A 20,974-nucleotide genomic window follows, 5' to 3' on the forward strand; every position below is an offset into this window, starting at 1 on the left:
ACCACTTCAACTGTCCTCGACAACCATCGTAATAAATGGAACACAGGTCATGGGCTAAATGAACTCAGTGGATATATGATGGACATTTTATGGGGGTAGCCACAGACCAAGGGAATGTTATCCACGTATGTATCGAAGGACTAGAAAAGAGGTTGTGGTTAAATAAGAATGCACTAGATAGTGTACAACAAGTGAATGACAAATATTATGAAATGAAGTGGGGTGAAGGTTGCACGGAGTATGGGTAGGATGAAGCTATAGGAGGAGGAGGAATGAGGCGTTTGTGACAGTGTCTGTCTTCCCAAGTAACCCTTATGGTTGCATAATTTTACCCTGCTCTTCAGGAAGCACTCTGCTGGTGGAAAGTACTGAATAAATTCCTCATTTCGCTTTGCTTTCACATCGCCTATGGAACTGTCTTGATATCAACTTTCTCACATTTATTCCCAGACTTGCCAGAGAGGGGAGTGAGGAGGAAGCAGCTGGGTTGGTGACTTGTTGTTGGTTGGGGTCAATCTACCACGCCACTAAAATTCCCTGATGGCGTGGCAGTGGCAGAAACCACACACACAAACTTCTCTCTCATCCCCTAACATTCAAATGTAGAACTGAAATGCTCCATTTGCTCAATCCTAGGCCTCAAAACATGCGGTAAGCATGTCAGGCTGTGCCTAAATTCAGTCCCAAATAAATTACCTGGCGAGCACCCTGCAGACCTACTGACAGTTCATAACACTACCTGGTTCTCAGGCTGATGTAGTCTCACTTGAAACCAAGTACATGTATCAAGTAAACATCCTTGCTACTGTCAACACTATTCTTAATGAATTAAACTAAACTGGGATGAAAAGAAAACAAGTAATAGAAATTGCAATTAGAATAAAAGCATCTGTTTAAACAAACAAAACAAACGTGTACACAGAACACAACTACATTATACCTCTTCCATCGTTTCCTCTATCTGAACAGGAATAGGCTTAGGAGATCTAAGACCTACAGGAACAAACACTGGTGCTTTGTTTACTTCCTCTAGAGCAAAACATTCATTTTCATCATCAGGCTCAAAGTCATTTGCTTCCTCCTCATCTTCTTGAGAAGCCCAGAGGGTCACCAGGCTGCTTGTTTTTGAACTTCTCTGCTCCTTCACAGGTTTCTTTCTGTGGGCAGTTCTCATGCTTTTGTCTCTAGTAAAAGTTGATTTCAATTCTTGTCTTTGATTCCCCGTCTCACAGGGATCAGCCTCACATTCAGAGGCAGAAGATGAACCAGTTCTTAGCTCCAATCCATGTTTTGGTAATGCTATCTGTTTTGATGACCTCCTATATTGTCTTTTAGAACACATAATAAGAGCACATAACATGAGTAAGTTACAAATAATAATCAAGTCTAATACAATCAAAAACATTAAAAAAGAGACACCACAAATCAACTCAATGAACAGAGAAGGAGAAAAGGATCACTGTGATCAAGAATACAATACTGTTACTTCCTGACACACACTGGCAAAAATGCATTCAGATATTACTCCATCTGAAAACCAAATCTTCACATATGCAGAAAGTATATTAAGATTTTAAGTATACAGAATGCAGCTTCAGAGTGCTGAAAAGCTGCATCATAAGATCTGCAAGATATGGAATTTTTTATTAGAAATAACTTTCATTTGAGATAGGTGAAACTTGCAAACTTTTTAAATCATAGGAACTTCTCTAGTTTTCCTCTGCTGAAAGTACAGTAGAGAACCGAAACCATGAGATTTTAGTTAATCTTACTAATGCCTAGGAACCAGAACTGTTAGCTAGAACTAATTATCTGCTCATGTTTCTCAGAACACAATCTCTTTGAATTAGCTACCATCTCCATCCTCAACGAGATGGTCACAATTGCTCTTGGCAACAAAAATAATTCCAAATTTCACCCTTAAAATAGCTTCCATAGGTAACTGAAACCAATGGAAAATGAAACCAAGTACAAACAGAGGGCACTTTCAGCACAGTTTGTTTAGATAAATCCCATAATCCCTTTGTCCCCAGTAGAGGTATTTTAAAATCCTCCTTTTAAAATCTGGAACTTTTACTGAGACCACAGTGCAGCCCAGGGTAGGCTGGTGAGAGTGCAGGCTGTTCAGTTTATGAAGCTGCAAACAAAGGGTATAGGGATATCTGCATGCATCTGGAATGGGTCAGGTGGAAGACAGAAGTGCTAACATCCTGCACGTGTTCTCACACACACACACTCTTCAAAACTATGGCTAGTTATTAAGGTCTAAGAACAGAAACAATCAGTTGAACATGCAAACTAAAATTAGTTGTTTTACCTCATCTGATCGTCTGATTTTTTTTGCTGAGATGCAGAAAGCTGAGAATCTTCTTGTTCTACTTGACTCTCGTTCTCTAATGGTATCTCTGGAGACTGAAGACTATTCTGCCTGATTCTTTTATAGGATGGTTTCTCAACAGAGTCCATAAAATCATGTTTTCTTGTAGACTCTGTGAAGGAAGCTGCTTCTTCTGTGTTACTGGAATTTTCCTGAATAGAAGAGACAATTGCTATCATATTAAGTATATTTTTAAACCCATTTTAGTAACAAAAGAATTTGGAGAAGAAATTTTGAAGTTCTTGAGCACGTTCAGTTGCATTCCTCATATCAACTGCAGCACTCAGTATCATCAGCAAACTTGCTGAGGGTGCATTCAATCTTACTATCCAGGTCATTGATAAAAATGCTGAAAAGCACTGGTGCCAACATGGCATCTTGAGGGAAACCATTCAGAACCAGCCTCTACCTGGATATGGAGCCATTGCCCACAACACTCTTGCTCCTACCATCCAACCAGTTCCTCATCTACTGAATAGCCCACCCTTCAAATCTCTTTCCAATTTAGAGATAGGAAAGTAATGTGGGACCATTACAAAGGCCTTCATTTTTTTTCTATAGGTTCAAGGAGCCTCAAATTTTGCTCATATACATTACTTACTGGCATAAAGTTCCTACCCGTATCTTTTCATACAAAAAAATCTGCTTGGAAAGGAATAGAACTGTCATTTGAGAGAAATGCAATTCTACTTAAAAATTCAGTAAGCATTATTTCCACCAACTACAGGTACTTAGCTAAAAAAACTGAAAGATTTTAGTAATCCATCACAAAAACAAGGACCACCAAAAAAAAAAACAAAAAACACTTTACTTTATATGCCACAACTTTTGAAAGAACAAGAATCAGTATCAGATTGTTCAGGACTGCTGAAGAAGTTGAAGCAGAAAAAGTCTGATCTTTACTCACATGCATATCAACTTAACTTGATTAAATTGATCCATACTTCTAGAAAATTTGAGTTGTAGGTAGTATTGGATATTACAAATGGGATATTACCTTACTATCCATTGTTCAATGGATAACAAACATTAAATTCAATGGCAATGGTATTAGCATGCATATGATAATCACTGAATCAAAGAATGGCTTGGTTTGGAAGGGACCTCAAGGATCATTAAGTTTCAGTTCTCCTACCACAGGCTGGGTAATCCAGATTTCTGCACGTACACTGTAAAACTTTAGTCCACACCTTACATTAAATATTTCCTAAGTGTTTAGATGTTAACTCAGCATTATTTCCAATTGTGAAGCATAAAGAAAAGGAAAGCATCACCTTAAACATTTCTATTTACATACTGGATTTTTATGTCATCTATGAGTTCTAAGAAGCCAAACACAAGAACCGAAGTACATACAGGCTCAAAATGATGAGCACTTACCACTGATACACCTGTTTTTTCTAACAAATGCTCTTCTGTATTTCTAGTCGCAGCACTGTCTTCATCTCTCCTGTTTCTATCTTCTTCAGAATGACCCCTTTTTCTATGAGCTCTTGTTAGGTTTGGCTTTGGGTTCCTGACAGATACCCTTGCTTGCTGTGAGGGTTTTGTATCACATTGATTACTCTCTTCTCCAGAATTTAATTTTTCATTAGACCTAGAAAAAAATATTTTTTAACTTTTACTTTCCAGGCACCACAAAATATAGTTAGAAATGAATTCAAGTCTTCTGTGTATTTATTTATTCACTTAAACAAAACAGAGTCAGATCAGCGTCACAAAAGCTAGTTACAAAGGACCTACTGGCTTCAGGGATCAATACTGGCTCCAGTCCTCCTAATTGTCTCATAAATGACCAGGATGAAGCAGAAGAGCCTACCCTCAGCAAAACTGCAGATGACAAGAAACTGAGAGGAATGACCAATATGCTAGATGCTCACACTGCCGTCCAGAGGGACCTGATCAGGCTGCAGAAATGGGCTGGTACCTAGCTGTCCAGTCTCACAGCTTGCCTGGGCTGCACTGAGTGAACAGGTATTGCCTCAGGCTGCATATGTTGCTCTGAAAGTAATGCCTCCTATTTATTTCCCAAGAAACTACCAATTGCTACAAAGTGCACAAGAACACTACTTGATGGGACAAATCCTAATCTACAATTCACTATTTTTCAGCTCAGTCACCACCATTAGTCACACATTTTCACTAGTGATGAAGAAGATCCTGCATGCTCACAAAAAACTGCACAGAGGTGTCACTGACACTGCTGTAGAGACACACCATCACCATCACTGTGCTCACATCGACTGTGTGGTCTCCATAAACGTTCAGGATGTGTTGATGAATGTCAGTGGCTGCAGATTTTTTCTACATGCAGAAATTCAATTCTATTCCTTAGCTTCATTCGCACTTTATGTCAGACACCATTCTGTCAGACTGTCCCACTGCTGCCATCTGTTGCACAGCAACAACATGGAACGAAACACTGGTGGGAAGGTTCAATCTCTACTGCCACGCCACTGACATGCATCTGTGACACCATGGCCCAACAGAACAGAACAGGAAGCATTACTTCTGGAGCAGCCCTCATAACACATGCAATACATTTCATGTGCTTAAGCAAAAAAAAACAAAAAACAAAACAAAAAAAACCTTATTTTAATATTTTAACGTTTTATTGCAACAAAAAATAGAACAAAACAGAACTACTGGGATACTGGACCTTCTTTTTTGTGAAACTAATGCACCGATCCCTGGTTCAATGGTAGCGGCTGCAATTCTCAGTGAATTCTCCAGGTGTTCAGCACAGATTTTTGATGTAATATCTAAGAACTGGCACAGCTCAGAGCAAACAACTCAAAAACCTCTGCTGCAGACAAATAGTGTATCACTATTTAAAACAAACAAAAAACAACAGAGCCAAAACTAAACCAATAGTAGTTCACCTTAACTAACAAGTGTGCACTGAAAACATGGAATGAAGCTGCCTACAGGCACTGAAATCAAAGAATCAGAGAAATACAAATAAAAGGAAAAGAATTCAAAGACAAATCTTTATGTACCACAGGAAAACTCTTCATACACGATTTTGCTACACTCTGACCCTACCTGATTTGTTCACACAGTAGGTTTTCAGAAATACAGGGGATCCGAGGCACCTCTTCCTGTGCCTGTTCCTCATTGCTCAGCACATTTCCTTCATGCAGTGCCGCTTCATTTTTACCCTTTGATTTGCAATAAAATAGAAGTATTATCCAACAGAATGAAAAAAGGAGAATCAAGCAAGGTTATAAAACAGAAGTTCACTTATAAAAACACAAAGAAGACTTTAACTCTTACAGAAAAATAGACTATCCTACGTCTTCTCTTGACACTTTCTGGATTCTCCAACACACACTTCAAGCAGGAGAGAAAAAAATGAGCTGAATGCCTATCGTTAGGTATTGCAATATAAAACAAACTTGCATTCTAGTTACTTAAATGTACATAATCCTTTTATGTGTCATGCAACCCAATCAAAACTAGACCCTCATTTTCCAGAAGACATTAATACTACAAGTTGTAGACTTCACTAATTTCATACCTGCAATATCTCAACATTCAAGGGTTTGTGGGATTTCTTTCATAGCAGATGGTGTCTCTGCTTCAGGGAATGAAAGTTAAATTTTCTAATATAACTGCGTATTACAGAACATGTAACTTGGAATCACATTTTTGAAGGCAAAGTAGCTATTCCTAGTAGACTTACAATGGCAGACACATGATGAGCAGACTCAGTTTTTTGCACTTCCAAGTTGTCTGCTTCAGATTTTTTATCCTCATTATTTTCTGGTATTTGCAATTCTTTTCTTCTAAAACCTTTTCCCAAGTTGGGCTTGTACTTGTGGAATCCACTCCTCACTAATTGGACAGGTTGAAGAGGTGCTTGTTTACCTTCACCTTGAGTTGTGATTGTTCTATCGATGCTAACACAACCAGAAACAAACAAAATCAAATTTAAAACAAAAGCATGTCATCGAAAAGCACAGATTCACTGTATGTATAATATAAGACACAGCTTACTTTTTGAAAGACATTGCACAAATGCAAAGTTATGCTGAATGTTAAATTATGCAAACAAATCTTTGTTTCAGCAAATATGTATAGCCATTTGTCTCCTAACTACTTCCATAACAGAAATAATTCTTAATGACTCCTGAATGCTCACAAATAACAAGATGGAAAAGTGATCCTAAAATAGAATGGATGAACGCCTCTGGCCGTCCAAAAAGGTTCCACCTAAAAAGTGAGGTATTTGACAGCCCAGTTGAAGTGTCTCCTTACCAATGCATGTAGCATGGGTAACAACCAGGAGCCAGCAGCCACTGTGGAGCAGAAAATATATGGTCAGATCACTGTCGTGAAATCCTGTTTGTTTCATGCCTTTGTGGTACGAATCACCCCTAAAGCATTGTGATCAGTGGCTATAAACTGTTGAGAAGAAACAGGCAAGAAAGGTAGAAGAATTGCCCTCTATTTAAAAAAAAAAAAAAAAAAAGAATTGATTTCAACTAGTGCTGTCCTTGAAAAACAGCAATACATAATATGGGTGAAAATTAGAGACCAAATCAACAAAGGAAAATATGTGGTAGGTGTTTACTACCAGATGGAGAGTGCTGATGAAGAGTTCTTCAAACCCCTGATGCTGCCAGGTGATTTTAACCACCCTGACATCTACTGGAAAAGTGATAAAGCAGCTGCAAGCTGTCGAGGAGACCCTTGCAGTATACAGAGGATAACTTCATAGTTCATGTGGTAGGAAAGTCCAAACAGAGAAGATGCAGTGATCAACTGCTGGTTCATGATCTTAGCTGAGCTATGCAGTCAGGACCCTGTATTTTAAGGAAGTGAAATTCCAAGTTTTTAAGGGACTAGTGGATGGGATTCTCTTGAAAACAGCCGTCACAGAAAAAGAAGAGAGCCAGCAGATATTTAAAGATATTTTCTTGGAGCACAAGAACTCTTGATTCCCATGTGCAAGGCAGTGGGCAAAGAAGGCAGGAGACAAGCATAGCTGAGCCAGGACCTCCCAGTTAAACTGAAATGTAAGAAGAAATGCACAGACAGTGGAAGTAGAGACTCACATCCTGGGAGGAATAATGGGATACTGACAGAAGCGAAGGAATGGGATCAGAAAAGTTAAGCTGACCTGGGAAGAGACTGTAATGAGTACATGCATCTGTAAAGGAAGACAAAAGAAACCGCAGCCCCTTGAATGAGACAAGGACACCTGCAACCATCAGCATGGAAAACACTGAGGTACAACTTTATCTCAGTTTTCAACAACTGCTCTTCCTACATCTCCCAAGTCCCTGAATCTCAAGGCAGGGTCTGGGAGTATGAAATCCTACCTATCTTATGAGAAGATCAGGTCTGAGTTTACACAAGGAACCTGAAAGTACTCAAGTCCATGGGGACAGAATGCATCCTATGACCCTAAAGGAACTGCCAGAGGAAGTATCTGAGCCAATCACCACCAAACTTGAAAAATCATGGCACTAAGTCCTCAGTGACTGAAAAAAGAGGAAACATTACTTACTTTTTTTTTTTAAAAGGGTGTAAGAGGAGACCTTGCAAACTCCTGATCAGTCCGCCTCACCTCTGTGAGGTATGATCATGGAACAGATCCTCCTGGAAGCTATGTTAATGCACATGGAGCACAGGGAGATTGATTAGAGACAGCTAACATTGCTTCACAAAAGGCAAATCATGCTCAGCTAATCTGGGAGCCTTTCACAATGCAATGACTCCACTGGTAGATAAGGGAAGAGCAAACGATGTCATCTACCTTGATTTCTGTAAGGCCTTTGATATGGTCCCTTTTGGAGTAGGGCCCAAGCATAGCCTGCTGGAAAAGGGGAGAGGTCATGCAAGGCTGGAGAACAGGACAGGGCACAGGTCCATTAACTGTCCTCTAGTTGACAATGAGAACTGCCCCAGCCATGCAGACCAGGTAAGGCCACAGCTATGCCTCTGTTAGTCCACTTGCGTTACCTACGCCTAACGATGTGCAGCCTATTATTCATGTCAAAGGCCTGAGCAATGACTGGAAGTTGCCAAGGAATAGAGAAGAGCTGCCTTTGGCAAAAACGTGGAGACTATAAAAACCATGTGATGATTAACAAATAAGCAACCCATGGCATTTAAGGGAACTGAAAATGATATCTTAAGGAGCCAACAGAAGATTCTCTGCTTTTCTGTAAATTCTTGCATTTTTCACATCCCTACTAATATCTTTGTTTGCATACCTTGTAACAGCCGATTTCCCTCCTCGTTCCACTCCCCCCCATTTATCATGGCAAACCACACATAAAAGTTATATAAAGTCAGGACACTAGAGAACAGCTTTCAGAGCTCCCTTCAGCCAGCCTGAGACCCCCCGTTTGCAAGAGCCCCCCCCTCAGACCTCATGCTGCAATGGACACATCAGGTCATATAACTTTTCCATCCTAATTTACCACCTCCCAGAACATCGGTCAGTCATAGGCTAACAGTTTGCTTAGAATACATGATTATAGATGTAAGTGCAACATCTTGCTCAGAATACATTTAATGAAGTGTTTTGGTGCACGTGATCAGTGTCAGTGAAGTATGCCGTAATCACTGCCTTCTCACTGGACAAAATAAATCAAGGCACAGGGGGAACAGGGGTAGGACGGATCCCCCACAACACTCTTGTTTCTCAGTTGGAGAGATATGAATGTATTGGGTGGATTATTAGATGGATTAGGAAGTGGCTGAATAGACACATCTAAATAACTGCAGTTAACAGCTCCATGTTCAAATGGAAAGCTGTAGCAAATAGTGTCTGTACTGAGAGTAATACCATTTAATATCTTCATTAATGAGAGTCAGGAGGGTTGAGTGTATCCTCAGCGAGTCTGTGGATGACATTAAACTGAGTGGTGAAATTGATATGATGGAAGAGATGCCATTTAGACAATCCACAAGATGTCAGCCCATGTGAATCTCCCATGTGAACCTGCAAAGACTGGAAGGATGACCTGAATGAGAGCAGCACTGCGGATAAGGGCTTAAGAGATGAAAAACTGGATATGAGCTGCACTTGCAGCAATGTGCACTTGCAGCCCAGAGGCAATTATATTCTGGTCTACATCAAAAAGAAGCCAACAGGATGGGGGAGGAGTTTCTTCCCACCTACTCAGCTTTTAGGAGACCCCATGTGGAGTACTGCATCCAGTTCTGGGGTCCTCAGCACAAGAAAGATCTAGATCCATTAGAGAAGGTACAGAAGAGTGCCACAAAAATTATCAGAGCCAGAAAAATCTCTCCTGTGCAAAGACAGAGAACTGGGTTCATTTGGCCTGCAAAAGAGAAGGCTGGGGGAGACCTCATTGAATCACTTCAACATTTAAAGTGGGCTTATAATAAACAGAGAAAGACTTCACAAAAGCCTGGCAGAGTGGTGGGCAAAGGCTGCCCAGAGTTGTGGGTACCCCATAGCTAGAGGTGTTCAAGGCCAACTTGTTTGGCAGCTTTGAACAATCTGATCTAATGTGAGCTGTCTCTGTCTTTGGCAGGGGAGTTGAAGCTAGATCTCTTACAGACCAAACCTAAAATGAACATTCCTTAATTTGATGCTTAGCTTAACAGTAACTAGAGCTTTAATACAGTTAACGTTAAAACTATAATAAGTAACATTCAGTATTTTTATTAGACTTTCTTCACCAATTGGAAATCCACTAGCAGAATGGTTTCCTCTTAAAATGCCTTCGTTGTTAGTCAAAGTATAATTGCAGCTAGACCCTTACCCAGCATTAAGACTTGAGGTGTCATTTTGGTTATTTACAGGTAGACAAGCCTCCAATTTGCCATACTCTGATTTGGAAAGTGTATCTGGGGGCTTAAAACTTGGGCTCTCAGAAGCATCCTGAGGGCCAACTGACTTTTCTTTTCCTAAGGATTCCAATGACTGCAGAACGTCACAATTTTCTGCTTTCTGTAAAATAGGAAAAAAAAAATATGAGCAAGAAAAAGTCACGGTACTAAACCCAAAAAGGAGATATTTTTATGTCACAAAGCTCAGTATTAATCACTCCCCAAAGTGTTTCCTGTCCAAAAAGGCCATCTCCTTTTAATTGTCCACTAATAATTTCTTAGGCTTTCCAAGAAAAATTAGTATTTCTTTCTTTAACTAAACACCTTGAAATGTAGGTTTCTTCTTTGTTATCTGTTTTCAGTACTTTTAATTCTTCACTGTCATTTCATGAAGTCCACCTCAGGGTAGAAACAACTGTAAATTACAAGAGTTTCCACACAGAAGATCATAGCTTTTGAAAAATGGATTGTTTCTAAAAAGATTAATCTGTCATTTCTTTAAATCATCAAATGTTTTTCGTAGTTCCACGAACTCATCAGCTGAAATCCAACTGAGGGGAAAAAAAAAAAAGCCTTACATTTGTATCAAGAAGGATGCAACATTCACGACTGCTCTGCATCAAACTTTCTTTCTTGTTGGCATCCTCTTGTGATACACCTTTATTTATATCCATCACTTCTTTTCTACTAGTTGTTCTGAAATTGGGCTTTGGTCTATGGAACCGACTCCTCAGTAACTGAACTGAAGAAATAACAGTTTTGTCCTCTTGGTTCTCAGGACCAGACTCCCTGAAAAAACAAACAGTTGATGGCATGAGGCAATGTGAATTTTCCAAATCGAATTTCACACACTTGTATACAATTTTTGGCAGTAGCTAGAAAACTGTACTTCATTTTCTGCAGTAGCTAGAACAAGAACAAAGTAATGGACATTATGAAAAGGTCCAACCAAAAGCACATTGAACATCATCAAGAACCTGTAACTTGCAAGTAGGTCAGCAAATGTAAGAAAAAAGAAGCAATTTCAAAACAACTGCAATTTCTAGTCACACTCCAGGAGGACTGTGAACATTTTACCAAATCCTTTACCTAGCTAACAATTTCTAGAACTACGAAAGAGACCTACAGCATTTTAAAAATTCTGATCCATTCACTTTTTTCATAATCCAAAGGACAACTTATCAGATATGTCCAAGCTGTGGCTTGTGGGCTGTGTATGGCTTGGCTCCGCTCAGCACATCCTGTGGCTTCTTCCTGCCCTGCACCATCACAGCGATGGCTCTTCCCCATCAAGCAGCCCAGCCTGGCCCCCTGCACACCCATTGCTCAGCCACCACCAAACATCAAGGTGTGATTGGCACTGTCCAAGCCAAAACCAGAGCACGGGGATCCAAAATCTCTGACAAACATCATATGAAGTCTGCTCTGAAAGGAATGCCTCTTGTTTCATTGTGTTGGCCTACGACATCAGAGGCGAATGTTGGTGGAACCAAACTTTCCACCTGGTGTAGGGAACCTGCTTTGGCAGGGGGGTTGGACTCGATGATCTCTGGAGGTCCCTTCCAACCCCTACAATTCTGTCATTCTGTGAATATTCTGTTAAGATTTTTGGCTCTGTGACAGATGGCAGCAGAGTGGCAGTCTGACAAAATGGTGTCTGACATGGAAGTGTGGATGAGGAACGGTGTGTCACTGAATTCCTTCATGCAGAAAAAACTGCACCCATTGACATTCCTCAACACCTGCTGAACATTCATGGAGACAAAACACACAGAGGCAGTGGGTGACGTGCTTCAGCAGTAGCAACAGTGGGCCACTTCTGCTGGTGCAGATTTTTACAAGCATGGGATGAAGGCTCTTGTTCATTGATGATGAGAATGTATTGCTAATGGTGATGTTGAAAAACAGTGTTTTGTGACTCAGAATTTACTGTATCAAATAGTGCTGTTGTGCTCTTTGTAGCTAGGAATAAAAAGAAGGCATTACTTTCAGGCTGACCTATGTATTTAATATGAGCCCAGGACAATTTCTCTTCATGTGATACATTCCAGACAAGCCTAAAGACTGCACACTCATGGTTTTATAGGAAACCAACCCTATACTGAGGAACTTACATAAGCATTTTATGATGCTTATGCTGTTAGGACCAACATGGAGAAGATAACCACAGGAACTGAGTATCCCTTAGAGATTTATTTGAAAATGAGGTTCATCATGAAGATCAGTCCCACAGAGGTTTTGGATTTTGTTTTTTTTTTGTTTGTTGTTTAGGTTTAGTATTGTCTTGATTAAAAGCAAGCTTTATATTTGTAACAAGATATTTAGCTCTAGAGTTCAATGCTCAAGTGTGGTGTGTCTGGAGATACTGATGATTTTGAACTACCCCATCTGTCCACTTAGAAATTAACCTTACCCTGTATTGAAATCTGAAACATCTTTCAAGACATCTGAAGGTCCTTTTTCATTTTCCACAGCTTTTAGTTCCTGTGGACTTTTCTTGGGAGCACCAACCATATCCTAAGAGGAATATAAGTTTCACTCTATTAAGAAAAAAAGATTTGGCCAATCTCTTCTTTGGAAGGAAAAATGTTTACTTTAATCACTCTCTTATTAAAAAACCTCAAAAATTAAGTTATTTTTTCTTGTTCATCAGCTAAAAATACTGAATACTTTAAAGATAAAGATTTGTTATTTTGCTGCATACATTCCATCTGAAATTGTCGTTTTTTTGCAACATTAACCTCTCTATTCAGCACTTCTCTTTTCAAATCTGGTATCACCAATAAGGAAAAAAAAGTGAAGTATAATCTCTGTCTCCACAGAAAGGAGAATCTAAGTACAAGCATTAGAAAATTGTATTTAACTGGAGAGAATAAGATACACAACTGCTATGCTTACAAATTAAATGGCATATACCTACATCTTTATTACTAAGGCCCAGTCTTTGCAGCTGTCTGAGAAACTTACATTTCTGCAGCATGAATCATTGCTTTCATTCACCTGGTGTATCGCATGTCCTTCTGCTTCTCCACCTTCAACCTTCTCCTCCTCAGGATCTTTTTCATGTCTGTGGTCTTTTTTCCATGCAACAGATCTTCCTAGATTTGGTTTTGGTTTCTGCACTCGGCCTCTTTTCAAAGGCGCTGGTTTCAGCACACTCTTTTTGCTGTCTTCTTGTGAACCAGCTGCTTCATTAGACCTGGAAAAATACATAATACATCCTGTGTACTTATGGATCTTAAATTGGAAGGCTCTTAAGGAAAATATATATTTCTTTTTTAAGAAATAAAAATAACATACAGTTCCATAATGCAGAGCTGTGCATTAGTAAGTTCATGGAGACTGTAAAAGTGCTTGAGAAATAAAAATTTATGTGCACTGTTCTTTTCTCTCTCCACATACTACACTACAGATCTTTTTCTAACCCACAATGGCACTCTCATATTCATATCCATGATAGAAGCAGAAGAACCTAATTTAATGAAGGCTATGAAAGGTATCAGAAACTTTCAAAGAATAAAAAAATGACTTAATAATCTTACTGACATGTAATTATCAGATGTGTCCACAACTACCACATTCTTCTATGCTTTCACATCGAGAGCTACATTATACAGCAAGAAAGATAATGACAGAACTAACTGCTCAAGTGTTTTTATGCCTGATCAAACCTTGTATGCTCATCCTTCACCCTCTTTAAAAGGATTAAGTAAAAAGACAATGCATTTCTTTTTAACTGACTCTCCTGTAAAATACATTTCTCCTGTCATACCACATCTGTCACTTCTCTACTGAACAGAAATACAGGAAACACTTTTTTGTTAAGTGTTATTTATTTAATATTAATTAAAATACACAATAAACTATCCATACTGGAATGTTTTTTTTCTCCTGATGCCAACACTTAAATGCTTAACTATGCTTTAAATACAAACATTTATTCCCGTCGCTTAAACACTCCATGCTTTTCACCACTGAAACTATGGTAGGTCAATATTACAGCTATTAGAGAAAGCTTGCTTTAGTTTGCAAGGGACTAGCTAATTTTTCGCACTCATCATGGGGACTGATTCATTTAAAGGCACTCCTTTAAAACTAAAAACGGCTAACTTCTTTATTTCACGCATGGAATAAATAAATCAATGTTACTGTTCTCTGAATTTCTATCTCACTGCAAAAGCTGCTTAAGAAATTTCTGTTTTAAGAACTGCAAGATTTAGAAGACACCGATTTTCTGTGATTCTGTGTAACTGCTATGCTGTGTAACATTACCAAATGTGAGGGTAGCCAATTGCAAGACAGCAGCATCTTTTTTTTTATCCCAATACTTACTGAGACACCATCTCCAAGACTTTATCATCTTTTTCTGCAACCTCTCCACTGGTAACATCAAACTTAGTGCTTTGGTCAGTATTCTGAGTAGAAATAGAATATTAAGACATTAACTCCTTTGTATTTATCAAGTGCAGCATTACCTAACAGACTAGGTAACTATCCATGACAAGATACAAAACAGGCTGCTCATGACAGATGCAATCATTTATGCAGTATCACATAGCCAGAAAGGTGCTGTAAAATCTAGTTCAAAAAACCAAAGATGTGTTTGCTGCATGGCATGAGAGACCGACATCTAACATTTGTGCAACAAGCCTTCGCCTAAGCTAAGATCTCTACACAACATCATAGAAGCAGTGATGGTTAAGTAAGAGCTAATTCCTGGTCACACTCAGGAAATAAAAAGAGAACGTTGCTGTTGCATCCAACAGTTTTTTAATTAACATGTTATTTCCAGTTATCTTACATTATCAATACCTTTTCAGTTTCTTCCTTAGACTCTGGATGGGACATCTTATCATTTTCTGTGTTGTTTTCACGCTCTTTTCTTCCAGATGCCCTTGTAAGATTAGGCTTAAATCTCTGTCGATTTCCTCTAATTCTTGCTACTGCAAACACAGTTTTCTCAGGCTCTCTGCACAAAGGATTCACAATAATGACATTAACTCCATAATATTCAAGCCAAATGTCCAACGACTCATACAGATTTCTACACTTGGGAGTCAATATTACATTGAGTTACCTTTGGAAACATTTGCACACATTTTGCAAGTTCTTTCATGTAAGTACCAAACATTGTTTAGTATTTAGAGCGTGGAAACTCCATTCATCTGGATGTTGAAAATATATGAAGTAATCACACTGGTGAGGACTATGTGCCATTGCTGCTTCTCCAAGCATCAGAAACAGCTGGCAGATGGGCTGTGGGCAAAGCCATTGTTATCACTTCCCCCTCCCTCCCAAATTCCAAGCTGTACTTCATAGAAGTAGTACTAACCACAGTTTCCCAGAAAAAACACATATCTTCTACTACAGAACCATTACTGGTATCATCCATGAAAATTCCAGTCAAATCTTAAGATCCATATTAATTATTAGTGTTGTGGTTTTTCTAACAGCATTATGCAAAACAAATTAACAATTACAGACAGTTAGTGATGACTAGAAAAGCAATCTCAATACTTACTCAGAAGGAGTACCCAAATCCATGCTTTCTGCTTCTGTGATTTCACTTCTGTTTCCACCACTGTCTTCCTCAGAGCACTAGAATTAAGGCAAATGTTGCAGTTTAACTCCAGTGGGCAGCTAGGCACAACACAGACTTTTGTTCACTTCCCTCCCAGAGCTATGGAGGGGAAGAGATTCAGAAGAGCAAAAGTTAGGAAATTCATGGGTTGACATGAAGGCAATTTCTTAATAAAAAGAAAAATTAAACAAAAGGAAAGAACCAAGGAATGCAAAATACAATTGCTGACCACCACAGTCAGTTCCTCTGCAATGGCAGCCTTAGCAAACTCACAGCCTTCCAGCACTATTTGGTATAACTGTCTGGAGACTTGGTATTATCTGTCCTGGTTCTGTTCCTTCCCAGCTTCTTGGGCACATCCAGCCTCCTTGCTGACAGCACAGTACGAGAAATGGAAAAGACCTTGGCTCTGTACAAGCAGTGCTTGACAGCAACTGAAACATCTGTGTGCTACCCACACTATCGTCATTATGAAACCAAAACACAGCACCACTTGGGCCATTATCTACAATATTAATCCTATCTTGACAAAAGCAAGCACAGCATGAAATGTTACTCTTGGATGAGTGCACAGATACCTCAGAGGCAGTTTTCACAACACTACATATTACACAGTAGCTTATACAGAGGATAAGCATTGACCAGAACTGATACAAGTCCCTAGCATATTAAGAAAAATTCTTCCTCCTGACCTTTTCAGTAGTATTCACAAGTTTTGGAGAGGAAGTCTCAGCCTCCATTTTCTCATGGTTTACTGCTTCTTTCTTACCAGATAACTTCATTATATTGGGTTTAGGTTTTTGCAAGCGCCTCCTCTCTGCTGGCTTTTCATTTTTCCTTAAGACATAAGAAGAGGTAGTTCATATTATTACTAGAGAGAAACAGACACTGATGCATCAGTTTCCAAAAAGATAAGCTCAAATAACCCAGTAGTGTTTTTGTTGCCCTCTTTCTAAAATAAAAAATATTAAAAATTAAATTGTTACTTATATACGTTAACTATGTCATATATTTTTGAAGGCTACTCCAAGAGTAACACCTCCTGTTTCATTGTGTTGGCCCACTATGTCAGAAACTGAAGTTGGTAGTATGGCTCTGGAGGCTGAACCTTCCCGCCAGTTCCCATGCCATTTTACTGCCACGTGAAAGATGGCAGCAGAGGGGCAGTCTGGCAGAATGGTGTCTGACACAGGAAAGCAGATGAAGCAGAGGTTTGGAACTGAATTCCTCCATGCAGAGAAAAACAGCACCCACTGACATTCATCAGTGTTTGATGAACGTTTATGGAGACCACCCGGCGGACATGGGCACAGTGTGGTTGTGGATGGATGGTGCTTTTCAGCAGTGGTGATAGTGACAGTGGATCACCTCTGCAGATTTCTACAAGCATGGCAAGCAAGCTCTAGTTCATTGCTGCTGAGAATGTACAGCTGATGGCGGTAGCTATGCTGAAAAAATAGTGCTTCGTAGCTGAGAATTTGTTCTATCAAATAGTGTTATTACTGTTCACTTTTTATCCACTGTTGTTTCCATGAAAATAAAAAGGAGGTATTACTTTTAGAGCAGCCTTTGTGTATGCAGCCCATGACAAGTAATTCATCTTAACTCAATATAGCCCAGACAAGCCAAAATGTTGGGCACCCACAGAACACCCCTTTGGGCAGTTCAGGTCAGTTGTCTTGGTTCTGTCCCCTCCCAGCTTCTTGTGTCCTCCCAGCCCCTTCACTGGCAGGACAGCATGAAAAGCTAAGAAGCTGAAACATTCTTGGCTCTGTGCAGCACTGTTTAGCAACAACAAAAACATCAGTGTTATCAACACTGTTTTTCCTCCTAAAGTCAAAGCACAGCATCATACCAGACACTATGAAGAAAATCAATTCTGTCCCAGATGGAACCAGGATAGGCATACAGGTAATCAATTTCTTTATCCCTAACCACCACAACAGAGTCTTAAGATTTAGACACAACTTGCCAGAGTCCTAAATATTACTGATAATCTTCAGACTGTTTACTGTTATCTTTTCTTATATTCTTCTCAGCACAGGAAAGATAAAACTGACATTCTTTACCATGATGTTGAGCTGCCCTTCAGAAAGGCAATGACAGAAGGGCAAAACTTGAATATTTAAAAGGGCTGTTAAGTTACCATGATTTCGTAGACCAGCTCTTAACCAACTTTAAAGAACTGTATCATACATACGCTGGTAGATTATTAAGCCTCTATCACATAGAATGGAAATTTTAGACACAGTTGTTTAAACACCACTGTTCAGTTACAGAAATAAAAGTAAGAAATAGTTAAAAGCTTAGCTTGACAATGGACTGCAGCCATGACAGGCAGTGGGGAAAGGTGCATCTCAACTTAAAAAATTCCGGAGAGCAACATCTTCCAATTAGGAGGGTCTGAACACATCACACACATGATGTACATAACAAATACTCTATGATGGCCATATTTCATATTCAAAGCATACAGTGAAGCTCTTTACAAGATTCAGACTTTCAGAACAAAGGTTCACTCACAAAACAGAAACACTTCTTCAGAGAAATCTCAGTTGCTGACTGTAGAGGAACTAGCTCTCTATAAGCTCTGTTAAGCCTTCTTTCTAGTATATATTCAATACCATGCATGTCTTAGTTGAAGCATTAATCAGTCCTCAGCAATCAAAATTTCTATCAAAAATACTTTCTTAAATACAAAAATAGTCATCTAGTCCAGCCTAAACAGCTGAAATGGAAATATAGCCAAATGAAGGTTTAGCTCAAGTAACCCATGAGGTAAAAAAATAACTCTACTTACATTAGTTGAGACTGAGAATCACTTTCTGATGCATTCTGCTTTTCCTCTGGTTTATGTAAACCACACGTGTCTGCGTTCTAAGTAAGATTTTAAAAGTATTTTAGAAATCAATAAATAAGCATGCAAGAACTCTGCTATAAGGTAAGAACAAGCAGAAACATGAAGAAAATCAGTTTGTTTTCTTAACTGAATGACGCTGAAAACAGATTCTTTGGGCAGTAACAGTTAGGATTAGCCTCCAGGTCTAGTTTTTAAATCAGTTTCCTACATAACACTGATGGTAACTCTGAAAATGAAAAAAAAATGAGACAACAGCAAACTAATCACAGCTACAATAAAGCTTCCATGGAGGCTATCTACCGAATTAAAATAAAAGCCTATTCTCTAATTGATTCACTTCTTTAATTATATTGATAAAATTGCATTCTACACCACTAGTTGGCTATTTCTAATTTTTAAAGAAAATCTGCTACAGCAGGCCAACACAATAAGAATTTTCCTTAAAGACCTTCTGAAATAGTCTATTCTGTGGAGTACTCACCATTTTCTCATGTCAAAAAGCCACAGTTAATCAGCCAGAGAGTTTGGTTATTCTGACTGCTAAGGCCACTATGATATGGTGATGTATGCAGAGCTCATTCATTGAATGAACAAACATACATTTTTCAGTTCATTTATGTTTATAAATTATTCCAACTACAATGCATCATGATACTGCATCATTCCAACATTTCCAACTACAGGCATTTAGATTTTGTGAAGGCTGAAAGTAATTAATTTTCCACTCAGATGAAGCCATTGTTTCAGTAAATAGAATCTAAAAGGTGAAGACAGAAATTATTTGCTCACCACTTCAGGGAGATGCTAAGACTTAGAATTTCCTAATCTTTCACTGTAGAGCTTAGCTGCAAGACACTTCTTTGTCTTAAAAAGTGATTTATTTAAAAAGTGATTTAAAAGTAATTTATTCCCAAAAACAAGTTTTCAAACCATATATTAATTTCCAAAAATGATGTAATGGTGCAAGGACAGAATTATGACCAGGGGAAACAGCCTATGTAAGCTGAAATGTAAGATAAGCACTCTTTATCCTGAATCTACTGCTGAAGAGACGAAAAATGATATTATAAAATAGTTTAGCCTTCAGGCATTAGACTTAAAACAATCCAAAGAGTGCACTTTTATATTATGTGAATTAAAGTTAGGAAGTTTCAGTGTGCTGCTGCAGACCTGAAAAGGCTACTAAATATGAAATCAAGAGCATAAGGTCTATGAAAGAAGCTACATGGAATCTCAAGAAGTTTCTAAACTGCTGGATCCGATTAGAACGTATCTGAACAAGACAACTCAATCTTGTTTCAGTTTGTTCTATGTTTCCTGGAATATCTCAAACCAGCCAGGATCAGCAAGCAAAAGTTTAGTCAGGTTTCTGTTCTGAGGCATCAGAAACAACCCTACGCTTATTCTGCTCAGATTCCAACATTCTTTGGTAAGCATGGAGCAGAAAAAACTGGCTCCAAGGCAACATGTCACGTTTTATTACTGATATTGCATTGCCTCAATTTTGAATAAATAACCTGTTCAGCTTTATAAATTGCCTTTGAGATAAGGCAGTGTAACAGCCATTAAAGCTAATGCAAACTGGTAATATTTAGATTCTGCAAGTATCTCAGGTTTCTTGCCTTTTTTTGCATCTAATGGCAAAACAAGGCTACAAGAAACCCCACACAATCAAAGAATAGCTTTGATCTACACAAATATTTTGAGTAATAAAGAGGAAGTTTTAAATAAAGCAGAAAAGCACAAAAAAAACCCCCAACATACTGTTGTTTCTCTAGCTTCTTCAAGTTGTCTGTCTTTGCTTCTAGTTCTTGAAACTGGACGCTCTGAAAGCTGAATTTCCTGTGATGTATCACCTGTGATATCCGGGCTTCCTATTTTAGTAGCTTCTGATGCTAGTTTAACATCATTGCCATCTTGAAAGCTGAAATCAATAAAAGCACACACAAACAATAATGCTGTACTTTAATTAAAATCCACTGTTGTTTACAGTCAGATCAAATTGCACATATAAAATTTAGATTTACAGTAGTAAGGAATTTTGACTTTAAATGATTATGTATAAAACAATCTGACAAATTTTAGTGACGTTTCCAAGATCTAAGCTGCTAAAGTAGAAAAGTTGCTTTAACACCTGATTTTAAAACATCCCTTGAGTGTTCTAGACTAAGTAGTCTTAATAACAGACTTCACTGATAGCAACATTGCACAGATGTAATTGTTACCTATCTTCTGTAACTATGCTGAGTTCAAGGACAAGTACTGTTCTTTCATATACTTCCAAAGGGGAATTAAAGCACATAAAAGTTTCTGGGAAACTGTTTGAAATAACATTTACGAC

General features: G+C 38.6%; 1 protein-coding gene across 8 annotated transcripts in view; it reads right to left on the reverse strand.

Moving 5' to 3' along the window:
• BDP1 (B double prime 1, subunit of RNA polymerase III transcription initiation factor IIIB) overlaps window positions 1–20,974 on the reverse strand; it is a 63,514-nt gene that overhangs the window by 18,310 nt on the left and 24,230 nt on the right. For 7 of the 8 annotated variants that reach the window (XM_052701426.1, XM_052701425.1, XM_052701428.1 and 4 more), the window contains exons 12-26: window positions 20,398–20,557; window positions 18,574–18,650; window positions 16,466–16,610; window positions 15,714–15,790; window positions 15,005–15,161; window positions 14,525–14,607; window positions 13,160–13,391; window positions 12,606–12,709; window positions 10,771–10,981; window positions 10,126–10,313; window positions 6,063–6,279; window positions 5,423–5,538; window positions 3,758–3,974; window positions 2,318–2,529; window positions 941–1,328 (exon numbers count right to left, since the gene is read on the reverse strand). In XM_052701426.1, coding sequence (XP_052557386.1) covers window positions 941–1,328; window positions 2,318–2,529; window positions 3,758–3,974; window positions 5,423–5,538; window positions 6,063–6,279; window positions 10,126–10,313; window positions 10,771–10,981; window positions 12,606–12,709; window positions 13,160–13,391; window positions 14,525–14,607; window positions 15,005–15,161; window positions 15,714–15,790; window positions 16,466–16,610; window positions 18,574–18,650; window positions 20,398–20,557 — 2,584 coding nt within the window. The remainder of the gene's footprint in view (window positions 1–940; window positions 1,329–2,317; window positions 2,530–3,757; window positions 3,975–5,422; window positions 5,539–6,062; window positions 6,280–10,125; window positions 10,314–10,770; window positions 10,982–12,605; window positions 12,710–13,159; window positions 13,392–14,524; window positions 14,608–15,004; window positions 15,162–15,713; window positions 15,791–16,465; window positions 16,611–18,573; window positions 18,651–20,397; window positions 20,558–20,974) is intronic. The other variant, XM_052701427.1, reaches the window with a different exon arrangement.

This window comes from Tympanuchus pallidicinctus, unplaced genomic scaffold (genome assembly GCF_026119805.1).
Source record: "Tympanuchus pallidicinctus isolate F22 unplaced genomic scaffold, pur_lepc_1.0 scaffold4, whole genome shotgun sequence".
Taxonomy (NCBI): Eukaryota; Metazoa; Chordata; class Aves; order Galliformes; family Phasianidae; genus Tympanuchus; species Tympanuchus pallidicinctus.